Source organism: Gopherus evgoodei, chromosome 10 (assembly GCF_007399415.2).
Source record: "Gopherus evgoodei ecotype Sinaloan lineage chromosome 10, rGopEvg1_v1.p, whole genome shotgun sequence".
Lineage (NCBI taxonomy): Eukaryota > Metazoa > Chordata > Testudines > Testudinidae > Gopherus > Gopherus evgoodei.
The window spans coordinates 19,757,717-19,783,833 of record NC_044331.1 but is presented as its reverse complement, the minus strand read 5'-3'; the positions used below and the strand labels follow the sequence as shown (position 1 = coordinate 19,783,833).

The 26,117-nt window shown below is 38.7% G+C and overlaps 1 protein-coding gene across 1 annotated transcript in view; it reads left to right on the top strand.

Annotated features, from left to right (window-relative positions):
- The window catches only part of LOC115659173 (signal peptide peptidase-like 2A), a 41,147-nt gene extending 24,126 nt beyond the window's left edge, over positions 1-17,021 (top strand). The window contains 9 exon segments of the mRNA XM_030579032.1: positions 177-258; positions 563-637; positions 1,756-1,812; positions 2,482-2,581; positions 3,856-3,933; positions 4,279-4,365; positions 4,368-4,438; positions 6,743-6,776; positions 14,475-17,021. Of these exon segments, the coding sequence (XP_030434892.1) occupies positions 177-258; positions 563-637; positions 1,756-1,812; positions 2,482-2,581; positions 3,856-3,933; positions 4,279-4,365; positions 4,368-4,438; positions 6,743-6,776; positions 14,475-14,506 (616 nt within the window). The 3' untranslated portion in view covers positions 14,507-17,021.
- Positions 17,022-26,117: the final 9,096 nt, after the last annotated feature.

Genomic DNA, 26,117 nt, shown 5'->3' with positions numbered 1-26,117 from the left:
AAGACTGTCTTCCATTAATGAACATCAATAAGTAGATATAAAAACTAGACTCCTCTCATTGTTATATCTTGCTGTAAGATTATAGAATTTGGTTTTTATTCCAACAAGACCAAACAAACCTACAGTATTCTGAAATATAGAAAAATAAAATGTAAAGAGTTCATTTTTATTTGTAGGTGGGCTTGGATTTTACAAGATATCTTGGGAGTTGCTTTTTGCCTAAACTTTATTAAAACACTGAAAATGCCCAACTTTAAGGTACAGTAAACAGTTTACCTAAATAAAGCATGTTGATATGCACATAGAAATCTAGTAACCGGAGGTAAATTAAAGAATGAAAAATAATGTTTAATGTTTTTTGGAAAAAAGGAAAGTTAGCAAAAGGACTCAACAGAATGTTCTTATAAATCATAAACTAAAACTACCAATAGAAAATGTTTACATAAATATTATGAGAGAATGTTAAAGGTAACCTAGAGGCATTTAGGAAGTATTGATGTAATTATGATTATCATGCAGTCTTTGAAAACTTGTGTTTAATGTTTCCTTCTCTCTTTGCCAGTCATGTGTGATACTTCTAGGTCTCCTTCTTTTGTACGATGTATTTTTCGTCTTCATAACACCATTTATCACCAAGGTAGGTCCACAGTTGTGATAAAGATTTGTGGTATGGAGGCCTGCTGGTGCATTTTAATTTTGTGCACTGAATTTATGCATTTAAATATTGTCCAGACATGGCTACCATTCTAGACATTCCAGTCTGTTACTCACAGGAGTTTATCTGTGAAGTAATTTCTCCTACGTTTCTCAGTCTACCAACATCTTAATGAAGGGTTGCACAGGAATGTTTGTCTCATTCATTTAAACTTCGAAACAAAGGGGAAAGGATGGAAACAGTGTAACAAAAATAAGGTGGATCCAAGCTAAATACAGCCTAGGGGGTGGGGAGTAAGTAATAGTAGTAGTAGTAGTAATAGATACATCCAAAGGGATTATAGTAGGAATAGGAGGTAAGGAGCACTGATATAATGGCAGGGGGCAGGGGAGAGGGAAACTAGCCTCAGGATGGTCGTTAATCCTTCAAAAATGGGATTGTATATCTCTTTTGTGCTACAGCCCCCAAAAGGCTGCTCTGTTTTTACTTGCTATAGTTTACATTCTAAAAATGCTATCAGTCATACAGCAACCTGCAGTTTTTCAAATTCTCAGTTTTTTATTACTGCATCCTATCTAAATTCTGACTTATTTCTATACCCCATCTTTTGCTTTAAGACCCTTATGTATCAGTTGAGGTTTTGGTGCTTTGTAGAATGTTGATTCTTTAACATGTTGTGGCACAAATTATTTGCAAGTGCCCACATTTCAAAGTAGAAAGAGAGTCTACAATGGCAGGAGTAGATTGCTGACACGTTCTTCAGCTAAATAACAGCTTTAGCTGCTTTCATTAGAAAACAAACTATAGTAGCCAGTTTAGGTCTGACAGTTTTTCTACAAAACAAAAGCATAAATCTTTACTTCATTAATCCGTGCACTTTGCTGGAATTTGAACAAGTTCTGTTTTGGATCAGTGCATTCCATTTTGAATGGGTTTGCTGGATGACATCCTGGACAAAATAATCCTGCATACAGTAGTACATTAAGAGGATTAGAGGACGTTGAGGTGCAAGCAGCAATTCTATGTGTAATATTGAAGTGTTACACTGTATTTTTAAATAAGTGTTAAATCACTAATTGAAAAATAACCTTAAATTTCAGAATGGGGAAAGTATAATGGTTGAAGTTGCAGCTGGTCCTTTTGGTAACAGTGAAAAGGTATGAATAGTCATTCTGTATTATGAATGCAATATGGATACATATGTGCAAGATATAACACTAACTGAATTAGCTATGGAAAGTCAGTAAATTCAAGTAGCTTTTAGGAATAATTTTCTCACAAAATATAGCCAGCTTTTGCTACTTTTGTTAAAGTATTAAATACCTGTTGACTTGGGTTTGATCCTAGAATGATGGAAACTTGGTGGAAGGCCCTGCTGAACGCTCAGCTCCCCATGAGAAAGTAAGGATTGTATTTCAGATATGTTCACTGGACTTTAAATTGCATCCTCTGAAAAGGCTGTTCTTTTGGGGAAAACCTGACTGTCAAAATTTTCCTCTTCAGGGCCTGGATATCATTGTTGGTCAATAGTTTATAGTCAGGATATCAATGTATATCTAATATTCCCATTGCTTGTGGTTACATTGTTCTTAATTTTTTTCATGTGTATGATCTGTAAAATTGCAAATCCATTTTTTTCTACTCTAAATCTTAAAATCACATTTTAAACACTCAGTTTGTTGGTTCCTGTTTTCTTAATTTAGGTTCTTCCTAATTTGATGTTTTCAGAAACTAGATGAATAAGTAGTTCTAATATTTAATATTTCTTTCAAAAAAAATGTGATTTAGATTGAATTCATGTGGGATTTAAAAATATTGTTTTACAGTTACCAGTCGTTATTAGGGTACCTAGACTTGAATACTCTGCACTGACGATATGTGGAATGCCGTTTTCACTACTGGGTTTCGGAGACATCATTGTACCAGGTAAAGAAATGTTTTTGTCAACTATAAACAAAATTATCTGTGAACCTTTTTCATAATAACCTGATTCTCAAAGTGGATTTTCTATATTTCAGGCCTACTCCAGAGTTAAATACTGATTTCTAGCTTTTGATCTATAAAATGCATTGTAAAACAATCTGTATTTTTATAATAGTCTGTAGTCTAAGTACAATTGTTTAAATTTAAACAATCTGCTTTCATATAAATTTATTTTATGGCACTTGTATTTGTAGAATATAGTGCCATTAATATAATAATAATCAGGATCAGTGATTTTTAAATCAAGTTGGGTTTTACAGGAAATGTAACATAGCAAAGGATTATCATCACTTAATTTCTAATTCTATGATGTATGGTACAATCAAAATCCTCATTTTAAAAGAGCAATGTATACTACATAACCAAATTATTTCTACAGTGTTCATAGAAGGAGAAAATATATTTGCCTTTTAATCAACATCATAATAGTAATTAGCTTTCTTCATCAATAGATCTCACAGCACTTTACAAAAGATTAGAAGGCTTATCTTGTGAAAACCTGAGTGCTACACCTGGCTCCACCATAGACTTTCTTAGAGACCTTGGGCAAATCACTTAACTTCTGTCTGACTTTCTCATCTGTAAAATATGAGTGTTTTTAATTTTTCTCTCCTGTACTGAGGCAAAATTTAATTAAAGTGTGTTGAGAATCTTTGATGGAAGGCACTGCATACGTGCTAAGTATTGGGTGTTGGTTACCACTGTGTAGTGCAGATCTGTCGTTTATATTTAATTAGTTGCAAAGCACATTAACTCATTTAAATGGACATATTGACTTTGGAGACAGGCTTATTCTAGAGTCATGTCTACACTGAGAGTGCTATAGCAGCATAGCCATGCCACTGTGATTCTGTACAGTTGATGCAGAGTACAGTGAAGGAAGGGGGTTTTCTGAGCAACAGTAGCTAGGTCAACAAAAGCATTCTTCTGTGGAACTAACTGTGTCTGCTCTGGGGTTAGGTCGGCATAGCTACGGTGTGGATTTTTCACACCCCTGAGCACAGTAGCTATGTTGATGTAAGTTTTTAAGTATAGACCTGGCCTAAGGTTTCTCAAATAAAACTAATTGTGTTCTAGCTGTCCACAGTATTTAACTTGCAATTTTATAGTTAACTGTTTTCTTCCATATTGTTGCTATAATGGGAAGTATGAATGTAAATTTGTTATGGCAACTTAAACTTCTTCCAATAAATACTTTCTCCATATTCTCTCTTTAGGTCTCCTGGTTGCCTATTGTCGAAGATTTGATATTCAGACAAGATCGTCTTCTGTATATTATGTTTCCTGCACTATAGGTAAATAATTTAATACATTATTTTGGCAAAGTGTGTTTTTCTGTAAGCTGTTTTGTGAGATTACTAGATCATTTTTTTAAATTTTACAAAAGGGAATACTGTTAATACTTTAATTTCTAGTTTGTTTTACTTGTCTGTATCTGAGTTGCGTTGTTAGAAATCAGTACTCTTGAAAACGTGAATATTTAAAGCACACTGAAATTACTATTTTTGCACATTTACATAATTAAATGGAAAATACTGTAATAGCTATAGTATTAGTCCTGTATGCAAAGGATATCTGAAATACATTGAGTGATGTAGTGCTGTATACTATTCAGTAGCTGTCCTGAATTTTTTTAATAGCTTATGCTGTTGGCATGGTGTTGACTTTTGTTGTTCTGGCACTGATGAAGATGGGACAGCCAGCCCTTCTCTATTTGGTACCATGTACATCATTACCAGCTCACTTGTTGCCTGGAGACGCAAGGAGATGAAGAAGTTTTGGCAAGGTAGCAGCTATCAGGTAAATGTGAATGTGTTCTATAGTCAAAACAGGTTTGTAACTTTGTGTGTATTCTTCCTTAAATAAGTATGTAGTATATATTAGTAGCCAGTCACTTTACGTCTGTATCAGTAGTGCTTATTGCATTTCTTAAAAAATTATATATTTTAGTCTGTAAGTCAACTTGATAGAACAAGATTTAAACGAAAATACAGATATTTGGCTCAATCCAGTAATATGAAAAATCAAAACAGATGACATTTTTCACATGAATACAATAGGAATTGTGCCAGAATGTGTATTATCTTCAGTATCTCTGAACCATCATATTGATGCAAAGTGTTATCATTTGGAACACTGAATATGGCACCCAAATGTTAAATTGGAAACCAGTTTCCAGGCTGCAATAGTTTCATATTAGAATACACTTGAAAAAAAATTGGAAGCACATTAGAGTTGACCAGTAGTTAAGAAACTAATTTCTAATGTTTTCTGCATTGGTCTTATGCTGTCATGATCACAAATGCCATTCTGCAACAAAGTGACCATTTGTGACTAGAGGCTTAGAAATATCAATTACAGTCAAAAAACTTTTTTTACTGTGTCAGCACAAAGCAGTTGTAACTGGCACTTTGAGGATTTCCCCTGCCTAAACTGATTCTTTCTTGAGTGGTGAGAATATGTCTATGACCCAGCAATCTTGGGAGCTGTTGGCAGCTAGCATATATAAAAAGAGCCTTGATGTTACTCTGATTTATTCTGGGAACTGGCTCAGCGGTAGGACCATCCAAGAATACTGGGAGAACTTAAAGGTGTCTTAAAGCCATCTTTGTATGTCCTGCCACTGAGTTGTATGATAGCTCTGGCCAGAATATGGACCACTGTTTTCAAGAACAATTGATTTATGGTGAGAGAAGTTGCTCTTAACTTTCAGATAGCTGTGTTAAGGTAAGCAGGAAGAAATTTTTTGTTTTTGTTGCTAATATAGGATGACACTCATCCAGATGTAGAGAGGTTACCTCCATGCCATGTAAGCTCTACATTGCCTGTCTGCAATGTAGAGAGCAATAATTCTACACTAGCTTCATTTAACGTGGTGTGTGTATTGCAGGCACTTGGGGGGAGGGAAGGAGTAACATCTCCTCACATAAATCCAGTGTGTAGAAGTGCCTCATGATGGTGTGGTGGGATTTTGCTCAGTACTCCAATGTATAGGCTGAAATAGGCTATGGAGAAACTGCATGGCCAGCCTGAATAGATACTTATGTATGTACTTGCTCTCCCCCCTACGGTGGAATTTCTTGTACAAAGCCCAATTGCACAGGTTGCTTCTGGGAGTAGAGAGTTATAGTTAACTTCATTCCAAGAGAACATATATGTTCCTTGCTTAAGTTGTTAGTATGTTTGGTCTAAAAACTTCTAGTTTTTTAGCTACCAAAATTTTTTCTTACATTTCCTCTAACAAAATTCATATTTGGAAGGTTTATGTTGCCATCGTAGTTATTTTATGTGCTTTTTCAACTGTGGGGTTTGTTTTTGTTTGTTTTTAAGGATGAAAACCGCTCTGAACTTGGCCCTATTATTGGGTCAAAGTTTGGCACACACAAAAGTTTGATTTACTTACTGGAGATTTGGCTGAAATTCAAACATTCTATGTGATCTTAATGAGGCATTTACTCAATTTCTTCTGTACAGTTTTAGGATTTCTTTGCCTTTGTTTCATCCAATTTATTTTTTTCAGAGGATCTTATTCAATGCATCTTCAGATTCAGAGAATCCTGTATATCTCAGATCTTTATCGCATAGTTTAACTTCCTGCAGTATATGAATATTCTGTTTTTGAACTAGCAATGGTTTCTTTACATACTTGTATTTTAAAAATATATTGGGGCCAAATCTTCAGTGCTAATGCTCAGTGCAGCTGGAGGAAAGCTGTGTTTACAACCATCTTTCAGCTAACCTTCTCTTGAGGCCTCTAGCATTGGAATACATTAGCTGGAGTAGTCCTTACTGGGATGGAGGGGGACCCCGATATACTTGCTGCACACGCTTTATGCCCATGAGGATTCTCCCACACTGAGAAAATCATCAATATCCCTTTTATAGCTAGTTTAATGTTCCTTTGTGCTGTTTCAACAGGGCAAAAGGACCTTAGAAGATGCCTAGTATCTTGTCATTAATGTATAATGTAAGCTATACTTAGTCATTTGACACAATAGCTCTGGTTTTCTAGATGCTGTTATCACTGAATAATTCTTTGTTGTTAATTTGTCTTGAAACATTCCTGTTGTGTATGACTGTAGTAATGGAGTGAATTTCATTTAGGTGTTGGACTCCTCCAGGAAGCCTTTGCTACAAGGTGTGATATAGTCTTCTTTTAGTGCAATTTGTATTAATCTGCTCATCCGTTCTTTTCTTTTGCTTTCTATTTTTCAATTCTTTGCATCTGCTTTCCTTCCATTTTTGGATATAATTCATTTAAAATATAAGGCAGATGAGAACTTCTGATTACATACTTTAAGAAATATGAGAGTCACGAAGATTTCAGCCTTTAATGTGGAATTTGAATAATCAGGCAAACTAATAACTGCATTAAAAATGAGTATTACTAAAGACTTTTTGTTTTTGTTTTTCCCCAAAACAAATTGTACACATTTTCTTCAGGAACTTAGCTACCTTTTACTCAGGTGGGGTAATGGTGGTGGCAGCAGCAGCAGCAGCCGCCACTTTCCACTGCATTGCCAAAGCAATAAAAACATGTCATGGAACTAACTGAAGGATGCCCTTCTGTGGGCTTTCCCCTAACAACTCCCATCCTTTGTCAAAATTAAAGTATTCCTTTTTTGACAGAGGGTGAGAATGTTTTAAAAATTCTAATATGTAAAATGTTATCATTGAAGACATATTACAAGAGGAGTTATGCTTTCTAGGCATTACATTTTTCCTGAGAATATTGTTAGAACTTTGTCCAAATTCAGGGCACATGCAGGCTGAGAGCAAGTGGAAGCATGTTTCATAAGAGTGGAAAGGCCGTGTGTATCTCACTACTACTCAGTACACCAGATCTCCATGGATGCCATGAGAGTCGCTGGATTGGTGTTTGATTACACTGCTTGCTATCCTTACTGTGTGGTACCCCGCTGATATTTCCATCTGGCTCAGTGCCTCATATAATCTTGTATACTGTCTGTGTGTGACTATTATTTCATAGTCATTACTAGTTAATAGCTTCCATGTCCAGCCATGTATTGTGCTGCCTTCCTTGACTTAGATCTCCCTGTGACTACCATGGTTTAACACAGTACCCTCCTCTTCTTTGTTACACTTCTTTTCAAAGCTTACAGGGGGATGATTGAGCAGTGGTATTCCACAGCCTGAGATGAGTATCTTTGTGTACAGTATCTGGAATAACACGTGACTTCACACACACACACACACACAGCTCTTGGCTAACATTAATGATGATAACTTTGGCTACAACTCCAGATGTAATGCTAAAAATGCATGCCTGACTACATAATGTAAATTAATTGCTTTTGCTCTGTTTACTTTTTTTGTTGTATCTTTTTTGAAAAGGATTGCAGTGTGAGAAATATACCTTCTCCAATCAAATTTCATGGGGATTTTTAGAATGCAGATGTAGTGGTCTTGTACTGGAATACTATCCACAGTCTCCTCATTATTATGCTTTGTAAAAAAATCCTGATTCTTATTTGCTTAGTCTGAACTAACTCTGAAGGGGGACTGCACACTATTGGGCAAATGCAGTGTTTTGAACCCTGATCTTCTTCGTCCCTCTGAAAAGAGAGACATGAAATTAAATACAGAACTTGCTTAAGCAACATTAATAATCAGATCAAATTTCACAGAAATAAAGAATCAGCCAAGATTACTTATATTGTTAAACTGTGTGTGTGTTTAGTAAATAGGCAGAAGTCTTAAAATGCAAATTAAAATGGGACAGGCAGTCTGATTTGTAACCTTTAAACTCACTTTCTTCACCCTCTTTTCTTCTCCCTCCACTCGCCACAAGAGTACAATTCTTATTCTTCTTATTTTTTGGACAGTGTTATCAGCATGAATTTTCAACTGCTCTTGTGAAATTCCTCCTTTGTTACATTGAGAGAGTTTTTGAGGCTCAAGTCTTTAGAAATGAGCATGACCGTATACATCTCACTGGGCTCAATGACGCAACCCTACTTTCAGATTCTGACCTTTTAAGGTGTATTCTGCTGGGAATTTTAATGAATCATTGCACACAGGAAAAGCGTTCATGACTCACTATAATATATGATTTACTTGGAAAAGTAAATTACTCATTTTTTTAAGTGTACAGCAATTCTGTGTAAAGTTGCACAGCTTTTTAAAAAATGAATTGGGTTTTTTGGATTGCTTATATTTCGCAGGTGGGCCAGTGGTGTAGCCCAAGTGGTAAATGTGTTCTTTTTTGGTCTGATATTTATCACCAATTATTGTTTTAATCCAAATATTTTTCCATAACCTGTTACTGTGCTTGTATTAGCAGAGCCTATAAAATTGTTCTTGGTGTTTTTAAAGTTACTTTTAAAAAAAAATTTAAAGTAAAAGTTCTCCCACTGGAGCAAAAAATAATGCAATATTAAAACTATAAATGTCTGAGACACTTAGATCATTGTTTTTCTATCTTCAGATTTTTCCCAACCTCTAAACATAAGTCATTGGCTTGTGTAGAGACCTTTCCTCACCGATCTATCTGTTATACTGGATATTGATAAACAAGTATATGAATAACATGACATGTTCCACAATGTATGCGTTTTATTAGTTCTGTAACTTAAATCACACGGGGTCATAATTGCAAGATAAGGATTTGATTAACTAGCAGTAGTTTCTTGTAATATCATCAGGCTTTAGCATTATGGTGTATATGTCTACATATAAAATGTACATGTGAGATGCAGTGCAAGGTTGGAGGTTTTTTTTGTTTTAATTGGTATGAGTTTGGGATGGACTGACTTGTTCAGAGGCGAGTTAGCTGGTCATCTGAAACAGATGTCAGAAAAATCTTTATCCTCACCATACTATTACATATTCTGTATATGCCACATAGACAGAATTATTTTAGAGATTTTATCATACTTTTAGTTGGCACTTTAACGTTCCACTTATTAAAGCCAGGTTTCCTGAGTTACTGCACAAAACCCAGAAACAGAAGAAAATTATAATACATTTTAAAAACTACCTAATTGAGTTTTTCCATGTACAAAATGTCATTATCTTAAGGTTTGATATCTGAGGACCTCTCAGAGCAAGAAACAAGTGTTGTGACCAGGGTGGGTTTGATTTAAATCACTAGTCAGGAAGAGTCGTTTTAATCATGGATTTCTACATAAAAGTGCATTCTTGTTGGTTGTTATAATCTTAATACATATTCTTCACAACTCAGAGATAGATGTAGGTTTCACTTTTAGAAGGTACACAGTATACATTTTTAAAGTGATTTATTTTGATAACTTTTCAGTTTTACAGCTATATCAGAAAATGAATCATTGTTTGGTTATTTCATTTACCAAAGGTAATTGAAGCAGATATTTATGAAGTCATTGGGAGGTGAACAATTTTCAATTCAACAGGTTAATCATTTATATTTGGAGGATTTTCTTGCCATGTTGTATTAGGAGAAAATCACCAGACAGAAATTCAAATTGTTATGTATTGTTTTTTTTTCTTCAACAGCAAACATATGCTTGTTTTGTTAAAATATTATATGAATTTTTGAATGTAGTTAAACGTTCAATTTTTTTTAAAATCAAGTTTGTTTTTGTTAACATTGTTAACTAAAATAGTTAAATGAAATATTAAAAAAAAAACACCAAAATTAAATAAACTGTGTCAGCCAGGTCAACACGAGTAACTTAAAATATTGGCTTCTGCAGCTAACTCAGTCGTCTTCATTTTCCTGTTTGTTTATAACTTGGAAAAGAAAAAGAAACTTTCCTGCTTTTTCATGTCCCAAGCAATTTCTCAATTTGGAATGAATTAGTCTAAAGAAAGAAAATATTCTTTCTAGACCGGCAGAAGCTACTGCTATTAAGTGAGCTTATCACTTCAACAGTCTCTGAATCCAAGTGCTTAAGTGACTTCCACCAGTTCACTGGTATGACTTTCTTTTAAAACATTATCAGCAGACATATATTTCTTGAATGGTTCACCCTTATCGCTGAAGTGTATTATAGTTGGCATTATGGAGGGATGATTGCTGGATGTCCATGCCATAGCCAGCTCCTCCTCTTCAGCAGTTAAGGTTTGAGCCTGGTACCGAGTATTGAGAATATTTGCAAGAAATGAACTGGAGATAGTGCTTGTTCCATATAATTTTTAATGCTTGTAATTAACTCTGTCATTGCATATTTCTCTCTTTAAGATCTCACTCAGTTCCTTCCAAATTTCAACAGCATCAGCAATAAAACAGCTGTTTCCCTGCATTCTGTTCAAGGCTACAGAAATAGACTTCAGGGTACTCAGCGTGTGTTCAACATTTCTCTTAAGCCCAATGTTGAGAACTTCAGCTGTGACAGTGCCATCTATTTTTTTCACAATTTTGTTCACAAACTGTCATCGTATTAGGGCAGTTCTTGATATAGTGCTCAGAACAGTCCACTACTGAGTTCCTTTGCATGTCTTGTGGAAGAGTTAACTTGGTTCCTCCCACTTTTTTCAGAGCAGCTGCTGCAAAGTGGTTCTTATGGAAGTATTTTGCAGTTTCAACATCATTAGCCTTTATTTCTGGAACACTGAAGTCTTTGACTAGGAGGTGCATCAAATGAGCACTGCAAGCGTATGTTATTAACTTGAGACTCTCTTCTAAGTAATTTGTTCTCATCTTGGATACATTTGCAGCATTGTCTGTGACCAAGCTGTGTATAGGACGTTTGAATTTTTTCCCACAGTTTGTTATACCTTTTACTGCTACTTTTTGTAAGTATTCTGCTGTGTGTGCATTTCCTGATGTATCAATTGTTTCTGTAAGGAAGACATTCCCTTCTTCTGTTGTCACACAAGCACATACAACAGGATCATTGTGGACATTGCTCCACCCATCAAGACTCAGGTTAACAGTTTCACCCTCTAGACCTTTTGCACGCTGCTCAATTTCTCTTTCAAACACTTTATCCAGCATTTGCCTGTGTCATCTGCTCTGTTGGGTGTACCGTAAAGCTGTCACACTTACATATGGAAGAGCTATATTAAGTAGCTTATGTTTTCAAATATATTTATCATTTGTCTGAGGTGGCAATTCGGTGACAAGTCCTTCAGTCCCTCACTTCCTCTTTGGCGGCACCTCGGTGGCACCTCAATCGCTCCGCCTGAGTCTTCGGCAGCAGGCTCTTCACTCTCTCTTTTCCTCTTTGATAGCACTTCGGTGGCAGCTCAATTGGGTTTTTCATTTTTTTCTTCACCGCATGGGGTGACAAAAAAGCTGGAGCCAGCCCTGCATTTGTCTCTTCTCCAGTGTCTACTCATTAGGGGACCCATGGTAACGTCAGCACCCTTATTTACGGATTGGAGAGATTTGAAAAAGAACTGCAATAACCGTTGTTTAGCTAACCAAAACATTTCAAAAATAGTTTCTATAAAACATAACTTACAAAATACATGGTCATGAGTAGTGCAGCCATCCTGAAAACATGAGGCAAAATATTTATACCACATCACATGTATAGTATATAAGATATAATACGGATCCTGAAATGGAGTTTATAGAACATTTTTATTCTGAAGAAATTAATTACCTGTCATTTTAAGCAGTCTGCAATACTCCCATTCATTCTGTATCCTTCATTTGGCTCTTGGCAGATGTGAGAGGTGTGTGTATTCAGGGGATTTTGAATTGCTCCAATAATTTAATACTGGCCTGTTTAGTAGGATTTTTTTAACAGTTCATAACAAGTTCTTTTCCAACTCAGTGTTGCATGTATGATCTTGGACTAAGTGGGATAGAGGAGGATATGCACCGTTATCAGAGTGATGTGGTAGTGCTTCCGATGAGGGACTAAAACACTTTTTTCCACCATTTTGAACGTAGATTCCAATGCTTGATTTGTGTAGACACACCTGGGAGGGGTTTTGTTTTGGCTTTGGCTGATTTGTCAGACACTGGATTTTCCAGCTGTAGAATCATGGAATTATACCTTTGTTATTCCTTGCTTATTATTTATCAGTGGTAATTGGCACAAAAAATCCAGCTTTGTTTTTAACATCCCAATTTGAAAATTACTTTCCATCACAAAACAGAAATCTGTGGATTTTGAATTAAATCAGTTAATTTTTTCCCCAGTACCTAAATACATAGGTGATCTTAATCAGTTACTCTAGGCTTGACAAATATGAACCATAGTTATGTTTATGTAATTGTTTTCTGTAGGTAAGAGATTTGTTTATTGTAAAGCTGAAGAATTGTACAAAGGATTCAAAAACAGGCAGGAGCTGGCTATGGAGGACAAATAATATGTAACTGGAATAATTAGAATGGTAGAACAATGTAAGAACATAAGAGAGGGTATACTAGGTCAGACCAGTGGTCCACCTAGCACAGTTTCCTTTCTTCTGACAGAGGTCAGTGCCAGGTGCTTCAAAGGGAATGAACAGAACTGGCAGTCATCAAGTGATCCACCCCGCCTTCCATTCCCAGCTTCTGGCAAACACTAAGGACACTTGGATTATGGTTTTCATCCCTACCCATCATGGCTAATAGCCATTAATGGATCTATCCTCCAGGAACTTATCTTGTTCTTTTTTGAACCCAGTTATAGCTTTGGCCACAAGTTGACTGTGTGTTGTGTGAGAAATACTTGCTTTTGTTTGTTTTTAACCTGCTGCCTATTAATTTCATTGGGTGATCCCTAGTTCTTTTGTTATGTGAAGGAGTAAATAACATTTACTTATTGACTTTCTCCACGCCAATCACAATTGTACAGACCTATGTCATATCCCCTCTTATTTATCGCTTTTCCAAGCTGAAAAGTCCTATTGTTTTTAAACTCTCCTCACAGGGAAGCTGTTCCATACCCCGAATAATTTTGTTGCCCTTCTCTGTACCTTTTTCAGTTCCAATATTATTTTTTTTTTTGAGATGGGGTGACTAGATCTGCAGGCAGTATTCAAGATATTGGTGTACCCTGGATTTATATAGAGGCATTATGATATTTTCTGTCTTATCTGTCCCTTTCCTAATCATTCCAAATATTCTGTTAGCTTTTTTGACTGCCACTGCACATTGAGTGGATGTTTTCAGACAACTATTCAGATGACTCCAAGATCTTTCATAAGTGATAACAGCTAATTTAGACACTATCATTTTGTGTGTATATTTCAGATTGTTTTCAGTGTGCATTACTTTGCATTTATCAACACTGAATTTCATCTGCTGTTTTGTTGCCCAGTCACCCAGTCTTGTGAGATCCCTTTGTAATTCTTTGCAGTCTACTTTGAACATAACTATCTTTAGTAATTTTGTATAGTCTGGAGCCTTTTTTAAAAATTGGCGTCACATTAGCTATCTTGCACTCATATGATACAGAAGCTGATTTAAATGATAGGTTATATACCATAGTTGTAAATTGGACTCTGGCTTCATTGCAAATAAAAACAACTTTCTCTTCGGAAAGGATTTTGCAAAGTTTAAATATTAAATAAGACACTTGAATTCTGTTTCCAGTTCTTACAGTGACACTGTGACCTTGAACAATTTGCTTCGCCTCTCTGGTCTGCTTATACAACTGTTAATTTTTTTTAATGGCTGTTTCTCTACCTCATAGAGGTGTTCTGAGGCTTTTAATTAATTTCCTATAGAGTACTTTGAGATCCTTAGATGAAAAGCATTGTCATAGTGCAAAATGTTAATTAATTAAAATAAGCTTAGATATTTCCTTTTCAGTCTTGTGTAGAGAATTTTCTCACTATATGCTGCTTAACTCCATGCTAATCCTTACTTAATTAAATTTCGCTTAACTAGATGAAAAGTTTGGACCAATGAGAAGTTTAGTATTTTAAAAAGAATAATCTTGTTTCTGCCTAGATGATGGAACATCTAGATTATACAGCGAATGAAGAAAGCACTACGACCACCAATGAACAGTCTGGAGAACAATAACACCGAAGAGTGTGATCTAAAATAGTGGTATTCAGATTTTATACAAATAAACTTTAGAAAATTGACTGATTTAACATTTACGCTAGAGTATTTCATGTTCCAGATGAACATTGTCTTTTTTACACTTGCACATATTTTTATGGAAAGGGTACTATTAATTACATTATATCGAAGTGATTAAAATAGATTTCCTTTTTTAACAGACAATATATTTAGTAAACCTGTGCCTTATATCACTTTAAATAAAAATATTGTCTATGCAATTTTCTAAATGTGTTATATACAATATATTTTTATACAAGTATATCTTGCCCCCAACTCCATCGGGTATAAAATGACTTTCTGACTGATATTTGCTTAAAATTGGTTGGCTTGCACTACTAGAAATTAGAAGTTCCCTTCACAGGACTTCTCTCAAACTTCTGAATGCAGAGATTATGTTCATTAGATTATAAAATAGTAGCGCAACTGTCTGATTTAGGTCTGTATATATAAACTATATGGCATAAGCCATAAAGGTGGATATGGTGCAACTCAACTTGCTTTTATTTTCTGCCCCACATTGGCCCGTCAGTCAGCAGTGAAAATAGAACTACAATATATAATTTAAACTAAACTTGATGCTTTGGTTGCGTTACTCAATTGCCTAGAAATCTATATACAGCCCCATAGTAGTTAACCACACAAACTTCCAGTTTCTTTTTTCCTAGAATTTCTTTAATTAGGAAAAAAAAAAAAAAAACCTCTGGAATTCTTGACTGCTTTGAATCTCTGGCCTGGCAACTTGCCCTAGAACCCCAGACCTTGTTCTTGCAGCTGTGGACTTCAATGGGTGTAGGATCAGGCTCCTATAAAGGAAGAAGAATCCTCTAGATTTGGACCCACCCAATCCTGAAGTTTTGGAGAGGAAGTTTTAAGAGTTATTTGTAGTTGATGCTATACAAAATAAGTAAAAGTCACTGTAATCCTTAGTTAAGGCCAAAGCATGTGTTTTAATTTGTCACTTAATCTTAATTTCTGTCTTGTTTTATTGATATGTTATAAAAAAATTAAAAAGGAAAGTGAGCTAAATCATTACTTCACATTTAGGAGAGTTTGATTTTGTTAACACTTGATTTTCTTTTGGAAACTGCAAATGGAGGAGATACTGAGGGATTAGGCCCATAATACGATACAGCAGTTATGCTAACACTTTTTGACCAAAGAGGCTTGCAGAAGCCTACAACTGCAAACCACTGAAGTTGACCCACTGCTAATTTCAGGAAGCCATTTAAATACAAAGCTTCTTCCTTTTTTGTAAGTGAATTAAGTTCTTACAGTAAGTGCCAGAGTGAGATCCCTAGAAACGGCAATTCAACAGCAGACTCAACACGAGCAATGGCAATGCCGGCTTCCCAGGAACATCTCACTTAGTCTCCACAGCTCAGTCAATCATTGACCTTTTTGTAGAGACTGACAACATGTATGCCAGCTGATGTGGGTGATTTAGCCACTTTATTTGGTTGTAACTGCACTGAAACTACCATGGCCACAAAACTGCTTTCAGATGGTGATCGTGGTCACTTCCTACTATCCTGAGCTAAACATACCCAGGCTATATCAAGTTGAAATGCTGTCATATCCCATTATCGATTTTTCTGAGCTATCCAATACCTCTTCAGTAGACTCTAGTTATTACAGTCAATTTCAGGCATTGGAAATACCTCAGTGCTTAATAGCATTACAGTAAACGTTGAGGTAATCTGAAATCAGATTACAAAATTCTGTACAGAAAAATAGGGTAAGACGTCTTTTTACTTTACTTTCTAGTGCAAACTGCTAAGTTGCTGTAATGAATGGAGTGGTAAGGAGAGAGAAGTATCTGAAAATTTCATAAGAAACTAAGATCAAAACTTGGTGTTTTGCTGTACTTTCAAACTTTAAAGGCTTCATAAACCCATGTAAAATTACCCTGTGTTTTTCCCTCTGGAGGAATTTCTATCTAATTTTATGTTAAACTTCCAAAACTACTTGATAACCAATCTAGTGTAAATTAAGGAGCCGTTTGGCAGCTTGTTTAACAATGTGTTCAGCAGCTTGCTGTGAGAGGTTTGTATCGCTCAAGGCCTAATTACTATTCTCTGAGGTTTCACACACACGGGATGTAAACTAACAGTTTTTTTCTTTGAACGCTTGTGCTTGATTTAGGGAAAAAATCAATGAGATTAAAGTTCGATGTACTAGTTAGTGTCAGCTACTGAAACTTATTGTATGACTAGTTCAAGAGAACATGTATTTTCAATTTGTTTTAAGGAGTTTTGGTGGTTTAATACTTGGACTTTTTTTTACACTAAGAGCCTTACTAGCATTACTTAATATAAAATTGTGCTTTAACTTTTTTCATTGTATGAATACTGACAACAGCCCTCTCCCGTGCAATTTTAAATGATCACATTAAGAATGTTTTCAATAAATTGTCTTTTTAAGAAGTAATTTGAGTAATTTCTTTGTTCCTTGTGTCTTTTTAAAATAAAACTAGTACTATTGACAATATTAATAGTGATACATGGTAAAATTTTCAAAAGTGCACAAGTGACTTGTGAACCTAACTCCTCGTCTAAGTCTCATGGATCTACACTACAGAACTATATCTACGTAAAACTGCATTGGTCAAGGGTGTGAAAAATCCACCCCCCCTGAGCGACATAGTTAATATATTCCTCCATGTAGACAGTGCTATGTTGGCAGGAGAGCTTGTCCCATTGACATAGCTATCGCCTTTTGGGGAGGTGGATTAACTATGCCGACAGGCAAAGGTCTCCTGTCAGCATAGAAGCATCTTCACTTAAGTGCTACAACAGCACAGCTGCAGTGCTATATGTGAAGATAAGCCCTAGGCTTCTACATCAGTTAGACACATATGAAAACTTTATCCACTGTCTAAACTACAATTCTATTTTGAAAAGGAACTGTCTTGTTTTGTTTTAAAATAGCACCTTCTTATTTGGGGAGGTACTCATCAGGTCTGGTGGTCTTTGTGTGAATTTTGAGTCACATCCATTTACTTTAGTGGCAATACTAAAAGTCCAGCAAACACTTGCTGTGTAGCTTTTAGTGGCATGATTCAATGGGACTACTCATGACAAATACTGTGCCTGGTAGCATTTGCAGAATCAAACTCTATATTTTGACTTCTGTACTTTTCTGTAGGTCCAACCTAGCTATAGAATACCTCTGTATTCTAGTGTAGTCCACTACAGTAATTTACTAATTTCTAATCCATTACACCTCTGCAACTCTTCAGATGGTAATGGCTTTACATGTGTCACAGAGGGCTTCATTTGATGAGCGTGGTTTGCACAGTTCTAAGAATATAGTTCACCCTGAAAAGTTTATTACCAGAGAAGAAAGAAGAACATAAGAATGGCCATACGGGGCCAGACCAAAGGTCCATCTAGCCCAGTATCCTGTCTTCCAACAGTGACCAATGCCATGTGCCCTAGAGGGAATGAACAAGTAATCATCAAGTGATCCATTCCCTGTCGCTCGTTCCCAGCTTCTGGAAAACATACACTAGGGACAGCATTCCTGCCCATCCTTGCTAATAGCCATTGATGGACCTATCCTCCATGAATTTATCTAGTTCTTTTTTGAACCCTGTTAGTCTTGACCTTCACAACATCCTCTGGCAAGGAGTTCCACAAGTTGACTGTGCTTGTGTGAAGAAATACTTCCTTTTGTTTGTTTTAAACCTGCTGTCTATTAATCTTATTTGGTGACCCATAGTTCCTGTGTTATGAGAAGGAGTAAATAACATTTCTTTATTTTTTCCACACCAGTCATGATTTTATAGACCTCCACTTACTCCTGGAGGCATTCTGTGCCACTGCACATGTGCAGAATTTATATCCTTCTCAAATTTCTTTGCTTCTCCATAGAAAAATGACTTCTGATGGGGAAGAAAGGGAAGCTGCAAGAGCAATCATGCCCCTCCCCTGCAATGTGGTGCATTGTTTCGGGCACCCAGTGCAGCTATGGCAGAGGTAAACCACCATGGTGGGGTTGTCCTCTTGCATCTGGATCTCTCCCCCTACTGATCCTCACCTCTAGACTCCTTTCCCCCCCACCAAACAGCCAAATCCCCCTGCTAAGCCCTAACCACCTTTACCTAGACCCCCCCCACAGAGTCCTATTTCCCCCTGCATCTGGAACCCCCCGATGAGCCCCTGTGCATCCAGATCCCCCCTGTACCTGGACCATCCCCCCTCTCCACCAAGTCCCTTGTACCCAGATTGCCCCACACAGAACCCTCTTACCCCATACTTGGATCCTCCACACTTGGATCTTGCTGGGCTGAGCCTGGCTGCTTCACAGCTGGAGCGAGGGCTAGGACTGGTCAGGAGTAGGAAACTCTGTCCCTCTTGCTTGCTATCTTAGTGGGCCTGGGGTGTTTCTGCGGCAGGCCTGGCCCATGTGTCAGGATCGGGTGCAGCATCACCACCAAGTCTCAGTTGCTTTATTCTCACTCAAGTCTCTACAGATTCCAACCTTAACCACAGTGTGGAATATTCAGAACTAAAGATCAAATGTGTTTTCCCATTATTGCCCTACATGACCTTTCTATTGCTGTGTTGAAAATGTATACAACTGTTACAAGCATGCACTTTGTACTCTATGCATGCGCTGACTCAGAACACTATTATAGTCAACAGCTATGGAAATTCAGGTCAAATGGGAAGCAGAATTTAACAATATTGCATACCAGAATAACTTTTTAACTTGAATAACTAATCCTGTCTCATTCATAGATTTCTACAAAATTGTGAAATCCTCTGTGTTGGGGTGTAATTCATGTATTCAGATTAGGTCTGATCATTAACTAATGCTGCGCCTGACCTGAAACCCCAGGGGCAAACCTCCCAAACTTTGGGGCAGTTTGGATTCGCGGCAAAACTTTGCAGTTGGCCTTTATCTCTAGCGTAAGCTGTATTAGAACATGGCTGAACTTAGGGGAAATGTATATCCCAGCTTTGTTGCTCAGGCCTGCTTCTTCCAGAAATGTCTGTCTTACCCATGTAATATGGAGATGGGAACAAATAACTCATTTTTTGGAGCTTATGTGGAAACCTAATGTCAGCATTAAAACTACCCTTAAAAAATATTACTTATGTAACCTACTAAAATGGCTTGTGTCACGATGAGGAGTGCAGTATAAAAATGTAGATAACTTCCCATAATCAGACATTTGCACTTATTTTTCAAATAAACAAACATAATATCAAAATAATTGGTTGGGCGGCTGAGGAGAAGCCTAAACCCACTGAATGTGGGATCTTCAAATTTGTCAAGGTATAGAATAAGGGTTAGAGTGCAATAGTCCAAGGGCAATAACATTTCAGGAAAGCAAACGGAGGAATTAAAATTTTGAATAACTTCTGTGGGAAGGAAATATTTAATTGTGCTGTTGTAGGATTTCACACCCATCACCTCTTCTGATGATTTTAAGTGCAACAGTTTGCAATTCTTTTGTGCAGAAGATACGAGGGGAAAAAACAGGGTACAGTTAACTCAAAATTGGCTGAGATGCTCTGACGGCTTGCTCAGGTCACCCAGAATTGAGAGCCACTGTGATACTACTTTGCCTCAGCAAGAGTGAGCTTGGCTGCTGCTAAGTTATGTGTCAGATTCCTGAACCACCAGCTTGCCTGCCTTCCCAGCAAACTCTTCAGAATTCTGCCAGGTAGAACTGAGTGAATCCTACTTCTCAAGTTCCTCAGAGACATCTTTCTGCAGTGTCCAGTCCTTCTCACTGGACACTCAGAAGTTAAGTTTGCTGCCTCCAAGGAGACTGAAGGTTATGGTTGTGTTTATTTTAAATAAAATGTGGTTTATAGGGTGCTTATGCATAGGGAAGCATGCTGTGGCTCACCGGCCTAGGAACGTTCTGGAGAAGGCCACGGGGAGGGGTGTGAGCTCGGCATGTTGACTGGAGCACTATGAGCATGTGATAAACAAACCCATATATGGGTTTGTTTAACTCTGATTGTTTAGAGGTTCATGTTATGTAAGTTGTTATATAACTTGTTATATAAGCACCATGTGCTATAAAGTAGCAAGGGAAGGGGCTCCTGGCTGGAGGGACTCTGCCTGATTCTTTGTACCAGGGGCTCTCTTTGTGCACATGTTGAATAAAGCTTTATTGAATTGAATTGCATTGAAGTCCCATGATTTCTACCCAGCATCAGACTCACTGGGAACCACCAAATCCCAACAAGACATAGCACACAACAGCCTTTTAACTTATCTGAAGACTTACACTTCAGGAGCAGTGAGATGGCTTTGTAATAAAACAGTAAGTTTTTATTAACAAAGAATGTAGGTTTAAGTGATTTCAAATAAGTAAAAAAAGAAAAAAAAACTTTTGAAGTGATAATCGAGATGACTCATAGAAGGTGTGAGAATACTTAACACGGGGAAATAGATTCAACTGGTGTAATGGCCCAACCATTCCCAGTCTCTGTTCAAACCTAAAAGTTTTTTTCTCCTGCAGATGATAGCTCATCTCAATTCATTGGCCTCTTACAGTTGGTATGGCTATTTTAACCTTTTCATGTTCTCTGTTTGTATAAATATCTTCTTGCTGTATGTTCCAGTCTATGCATCCGATGAAGTGGGATGTAGCCCAAAAAAGCTTATGCTCAAATAAATTTGTTAGTCTCTAAGGTGCCACACGTACTCCTGTTCTTTTTACGGATACAGACTAACATGGCTGCTATTCTGAAACCTGTCAAATAAGAGTGAAAGAGATGAAAGGTTACAGATAAAACAAAACACGGGGTGTTTTTTTGTGACTAAAACTTAACTTCAGCAAGTTACAGTCTTTGTCAAAGCAGGTTTCTCATCTGTAGTCAGTTCCCAGAGACTTCAGTGCCTTTAGTTGAAGGATTCAGCTTTCTCAGATTTCAAGAACTCTGGCCTCCTTTGTCCCTCAGCTGATGAATGCCTCAATGGCCTTCTGTTTCGCTTATATTTCCCAAAGTCCATTGTCTGTTTCAAGTGTCAGGAAGGCTTCCTGGCGGGTTAAAGCCTCCGTCCACTATCATGATTGTTAAGTGGTCACCTTCCCCACTTCCTAGTTTGATGGCTTTGTTTACCTTATGTAAATATACTTCCATTTTTTCTGATGTCTTCTTGCTAAGTTTACATTGGAGACACAGTCAAGCAGGTGGAACAATGTTCCTTTGTTTAGGACATGCTGAGTTTATGCATTGCTCGCTGAACGTATTTCCAGCTCACATCTAATTCTTTATACACCAGACATACTTGCGTTATGCAATAATACCAATGACCAGTGTGTTATCAGTTTGCATGTGATACCTTACATGACACCTGTTAGATACAGATTATGCCAAGAGTGAGTTTGGGCAATGGGTATGTCAGGTCTGATGTGAGTTATGTTATGGTGTGCCCTCTGCTGGTTGGCATTTAGGAGCTCTGGGTCACAAGTACTAAACTCCTTTTTAAAAAAACAAAACCTATCTTCAGCAAGAACAAGAAAGAAAAAGCTTGGACAATGAAGGGTAGAGTATGTCCTGTATTAAAGACCATCTCTCCATTTTCAAGCAGAAGGCTCCACTGACACAATTTTAGGCAGCATGCCTCATGATGTCATAGTATGGTCCCAAAATAGCTTTTAATTAGATATTTGAAAACTTACAAGGTACATAGATTGTCTAGTTCAGGTTATGGGTATACTAGAGTATCAAGATTTAGCAAATAAGTTTCCTACTAATTATAATTTGAAAAATCAAGGGAAAACTGGAATATTGCCAGAAGACAGGAGAAAAGCAAGTCACCAATCTTCACTGAAAATAAACAAAAATGGTCCCGGCAGTTTCCCTTCTGAAAATAAGGGAACAAATATAGAGTGAGAAATCACTAAACCTTTGAAAAATAGACTCGTGATAAGATAGCTAGTGTTTCACTATTATTTTTTTACTCAGAGCTCAGTCCAGGAGGAAGATGGCCAACAGAAAATATAAAATGCATAAATCAGGCCCATCAGTCTAACCTGACCCAGGTAAGGATATATTACCCTCAAATCTCCTTGAATAGTTGGCATATCTTCTTTGAAGGCTATGAATCATCTTCCTTAAGATGCTGTCATTCTAACAACAGAGGAAAAAACTAAACAACGCTCTGCTCTGTTGCCTAAAAAGGTACCTCAGCTTGTTACTCTTCATTTTTAAACACAAAGAGCTTTAAATAGGTGCCCCTGAAATGTACAGTTGCTTGATTCAAATCTATCTTGTCCTGAAAACCTGATCTTTCTGGGTAATAAGCTTGAAGTTTGACCTCTAAGATTTTTGTGACTGGGGTAAACTAGTCCTCTGCAATATTAAATACTTGTAGAGATGATGTAAATAACTCAAGTGGGTTTTTTAAATTATTACTGTCATCCAGCAATCCAGGAAAATTTACTAACCACTGTTATGAATGTGTGCAGGCCTTCTGCAGATGTTGCATTTTGCACTAGACCAGTCTTCATTAGGGAACTGAGCTAAGCCTGAAGCATAGTTGTTATTGATTTTCAACCCTCTGTTCCTTTAAGTGTTCGAAAGTCTGTGCTAACTGCATGGATTTTAATCTCCTTTCTGCTTATTGAGGTGTTAATGGCTTCTAACTTGAGTTCCATTCTGCTGCTGGCCATATATAACTTTTTGGAAATTCTTTCTGGAGAAATATCACTAGCTTGTCTACACTTACTGGGGGATCGATGTATGGCGATTGATGCATTGGCAGTCGATTTAGCGGGTCTAGTGAAGACCCGCTAAATCGACCACAGCTCACTCTCCCACCAGCTCCTGTACTGTACTTGAATGAGAAGTGCAAGGGGTAGGGTGACCATCCATCCCGTTTTTAACGGGACAGTCCCGTATTTAAGCCCTATTGCAGGTGTCCCGTCTTTTTTTAAAACGGGCAAGTTGTCCTGTATTTTCTGCTCTTCCTGCTGGTCAGTCAGGGGTCAGTCGGCGCCGCCTGCGCCATGTGCTTATGACTGGTGAGTGAGTGCAGGCAGGCGGTGGCTTGTCAGTGAGACCACGTGGTGGCTTCAGGCCAGGTGGAGAGGCAGGAAGATGACTCTTCCTGTGTGTCACCCTTTGCCATGTGAAACCTTAAGCAGGGGTTCTCAATTGGGGTCTGCAAGTGCCTTCAGGGGGGTCACTGGGCACTGATGCTGAAACCCAGTGCCTGAGCCCCAGCGCCACCCATGGGGCTGCAACCCCCGATCCTTGGCACCTTCCACGGGGCTGAAGTTGGAGCCGCAGGAGAGGGAGGTTAAAACCCTGATTCCCAGTGCTCACCACAGGGCTGAAGCCAGAGCCAGAGGGTGAACTGAAGCCCTGATTCATGCCACCCACTGCGGGGCTGAATGCCTGAACCCTGGCAACCTCTGTGAGGCTGAAGGCAGGAGCTGCGGGGCTGAATCTTGGCTCTCTGGTGCCCTCCATGGGGCAGAAGCCTCTGAGCCCATGGGCAGAGTTGGGGGGCACCGGGAATGTTGCCACCCCAAACTGCAGTGCACATGAAGGGGTATCCTGGGGCAGCTCCACACCCCGCACTCCTCTCTCTGGCCCTGGGCCAGTTCGGAGGTGGGAAGCTGCAGCCGGGCAGTGCGGGGCAACTGCTCCTCTGGCTATTAACATGGAGCAGGCAGCCATGGTGTTCCCTCCTCTCCTGCTGGCTGTTTCTCAGCTCCCAGCCCCATTTTCTCATGCAGCCGGTAAGAGCTGTAGGGATGAGGCTGGCAGAGCCCTCAGAACAGGGACTGCTCCCTGCACCCTGAGCTACCCCCTGCCCGCATACAGCCCCTAACTATCCCCTCACTTCACCCTGAGCTACCTCCTGCCTGTCCTCAGTCCCTAGCTATCCCCGTCCCTGCACGCTGAGCTACTCCTTGCCCGCACCCAGCACCCAGCTGCCCTCTCCCTGCACCCTGAGCAGTTATCAAACTTTGAGCTGAACCGTCCCATTCCCCGCCCCCCGTTGAGTTATAATTTTTGATGGTTCTTCGGGTGCTTGTTCACGTCCATTCCAATTAGGTGTATGCGCATTGCATGCACGGACATTGGAAACTTTTTCCCTTAACAGCTCCTGTCGGGATGGCAGGGGAGCCCCCTAGCATGGTGCCCTAAAGGCGGAGTATATAATACCGTGCTGGCCCAACCCCTCCACCCTTCAGTTTCTTCTTACTGCTCTCCTGCTTGCAAGTGATCCCTTGGCAATTTAGTCTTTCTAGTGAGAGTTTTTCTTAGATAGTTTTGAGTTACAGGTGTCTGGGAGTCGGTTCCAGCACCAGCCTGGAATGCCGCAAACCCAAGGGTTTAAAGCTTGCGCCACTTGCCGCAAGCCTATGTCCACTAGTGACGCCCATGACTTGTTGTCTGGGGGAAGTGCATCAAGCTGAGCACTGCAAAAGCTGCAAGGCTTTCAAGCCACGACGAAAGAAAGAGACTTTTGTCTTGAGCAGCTGCTCATGGAGGCCGCATTGCAACCAGCTGCCCCAGGTGCCGTCCGGTGCTGGGCCTGAGTTCCTTGGTGTTCCAGACTGAGGCTCAGGCCCATACAAATGTGGCTTGCAGCATGTTACCGCCTATCCCGAGTGTGCGACTCGGCACTTCCCAGGCACTGTAAATCACAGGCACCGAAACAGGCCGACCAGCTGGCTCGAGCCCTGCTGACCCCTGTTCTCCAAAATAGAAGTCATACTACGCATATGCCTGAGTCCGTCCCTCCCTCCCCCTCAGGCCCCTGACGTCCCCCTTTCCCTGCTGGGCTCTGGAGATTTTATAGCATGTTGGGTGGGGGAGGGAGGCTACTGCATCATTCTTATTGATTGCTGTTTAATACGAGCAATTTTACAAGGTGTCCCGTATTCCGCACAGGGAAATGTGGTCACCCTAGCATAGTGTGGACCCCACGGTAAGTAGATCTAAGTACATCAACTTCAGCTACGTTATTCACGTAGCTGAAGTTGTGTAACTTAGATGGATCTCCCCCTGCAGTGTAGACAAGGCCATTATTATTATAGTCTCTCACTTTCTCAGTAGGTGACACATCCCCTCTGTGATAACTCAGCTGTAAAGCTCAGAGGCTTCTGCTGCAAGCCTGTAGGCATAGGAGCTTTCTAGTCAGGTCATGAGCCATAAAAGTTAGTCAACAGCTGCTAGATGTACTGTATAAATAACTTCACTTTTCCTTTTTGCTCCTTGTCAACACAAAATGTCCCAAGGTAACCAATTACATTTAGAAATAGTTTTATCCTTGTTTTGTTCCAATGAAGCACCATCAGCAGGTCAAGCCCAAATCCCAACAGTAAATACACATCTGCCCAACTTGGGATGGAGAGGGGGGTGTGAGAGAGAGGAGTTTCCAATTGCCTGAAAGCAATGAATTATATCAAACAATTCCTCAACCTCCACCACCACTGATCGGTCCACAAAGAATTTACATTCCATAGCAGCACAGAATAATTAAGCCTGACACATCCAGAGATGAGCAAGAAACGTAATATAAAACAGCCACAAC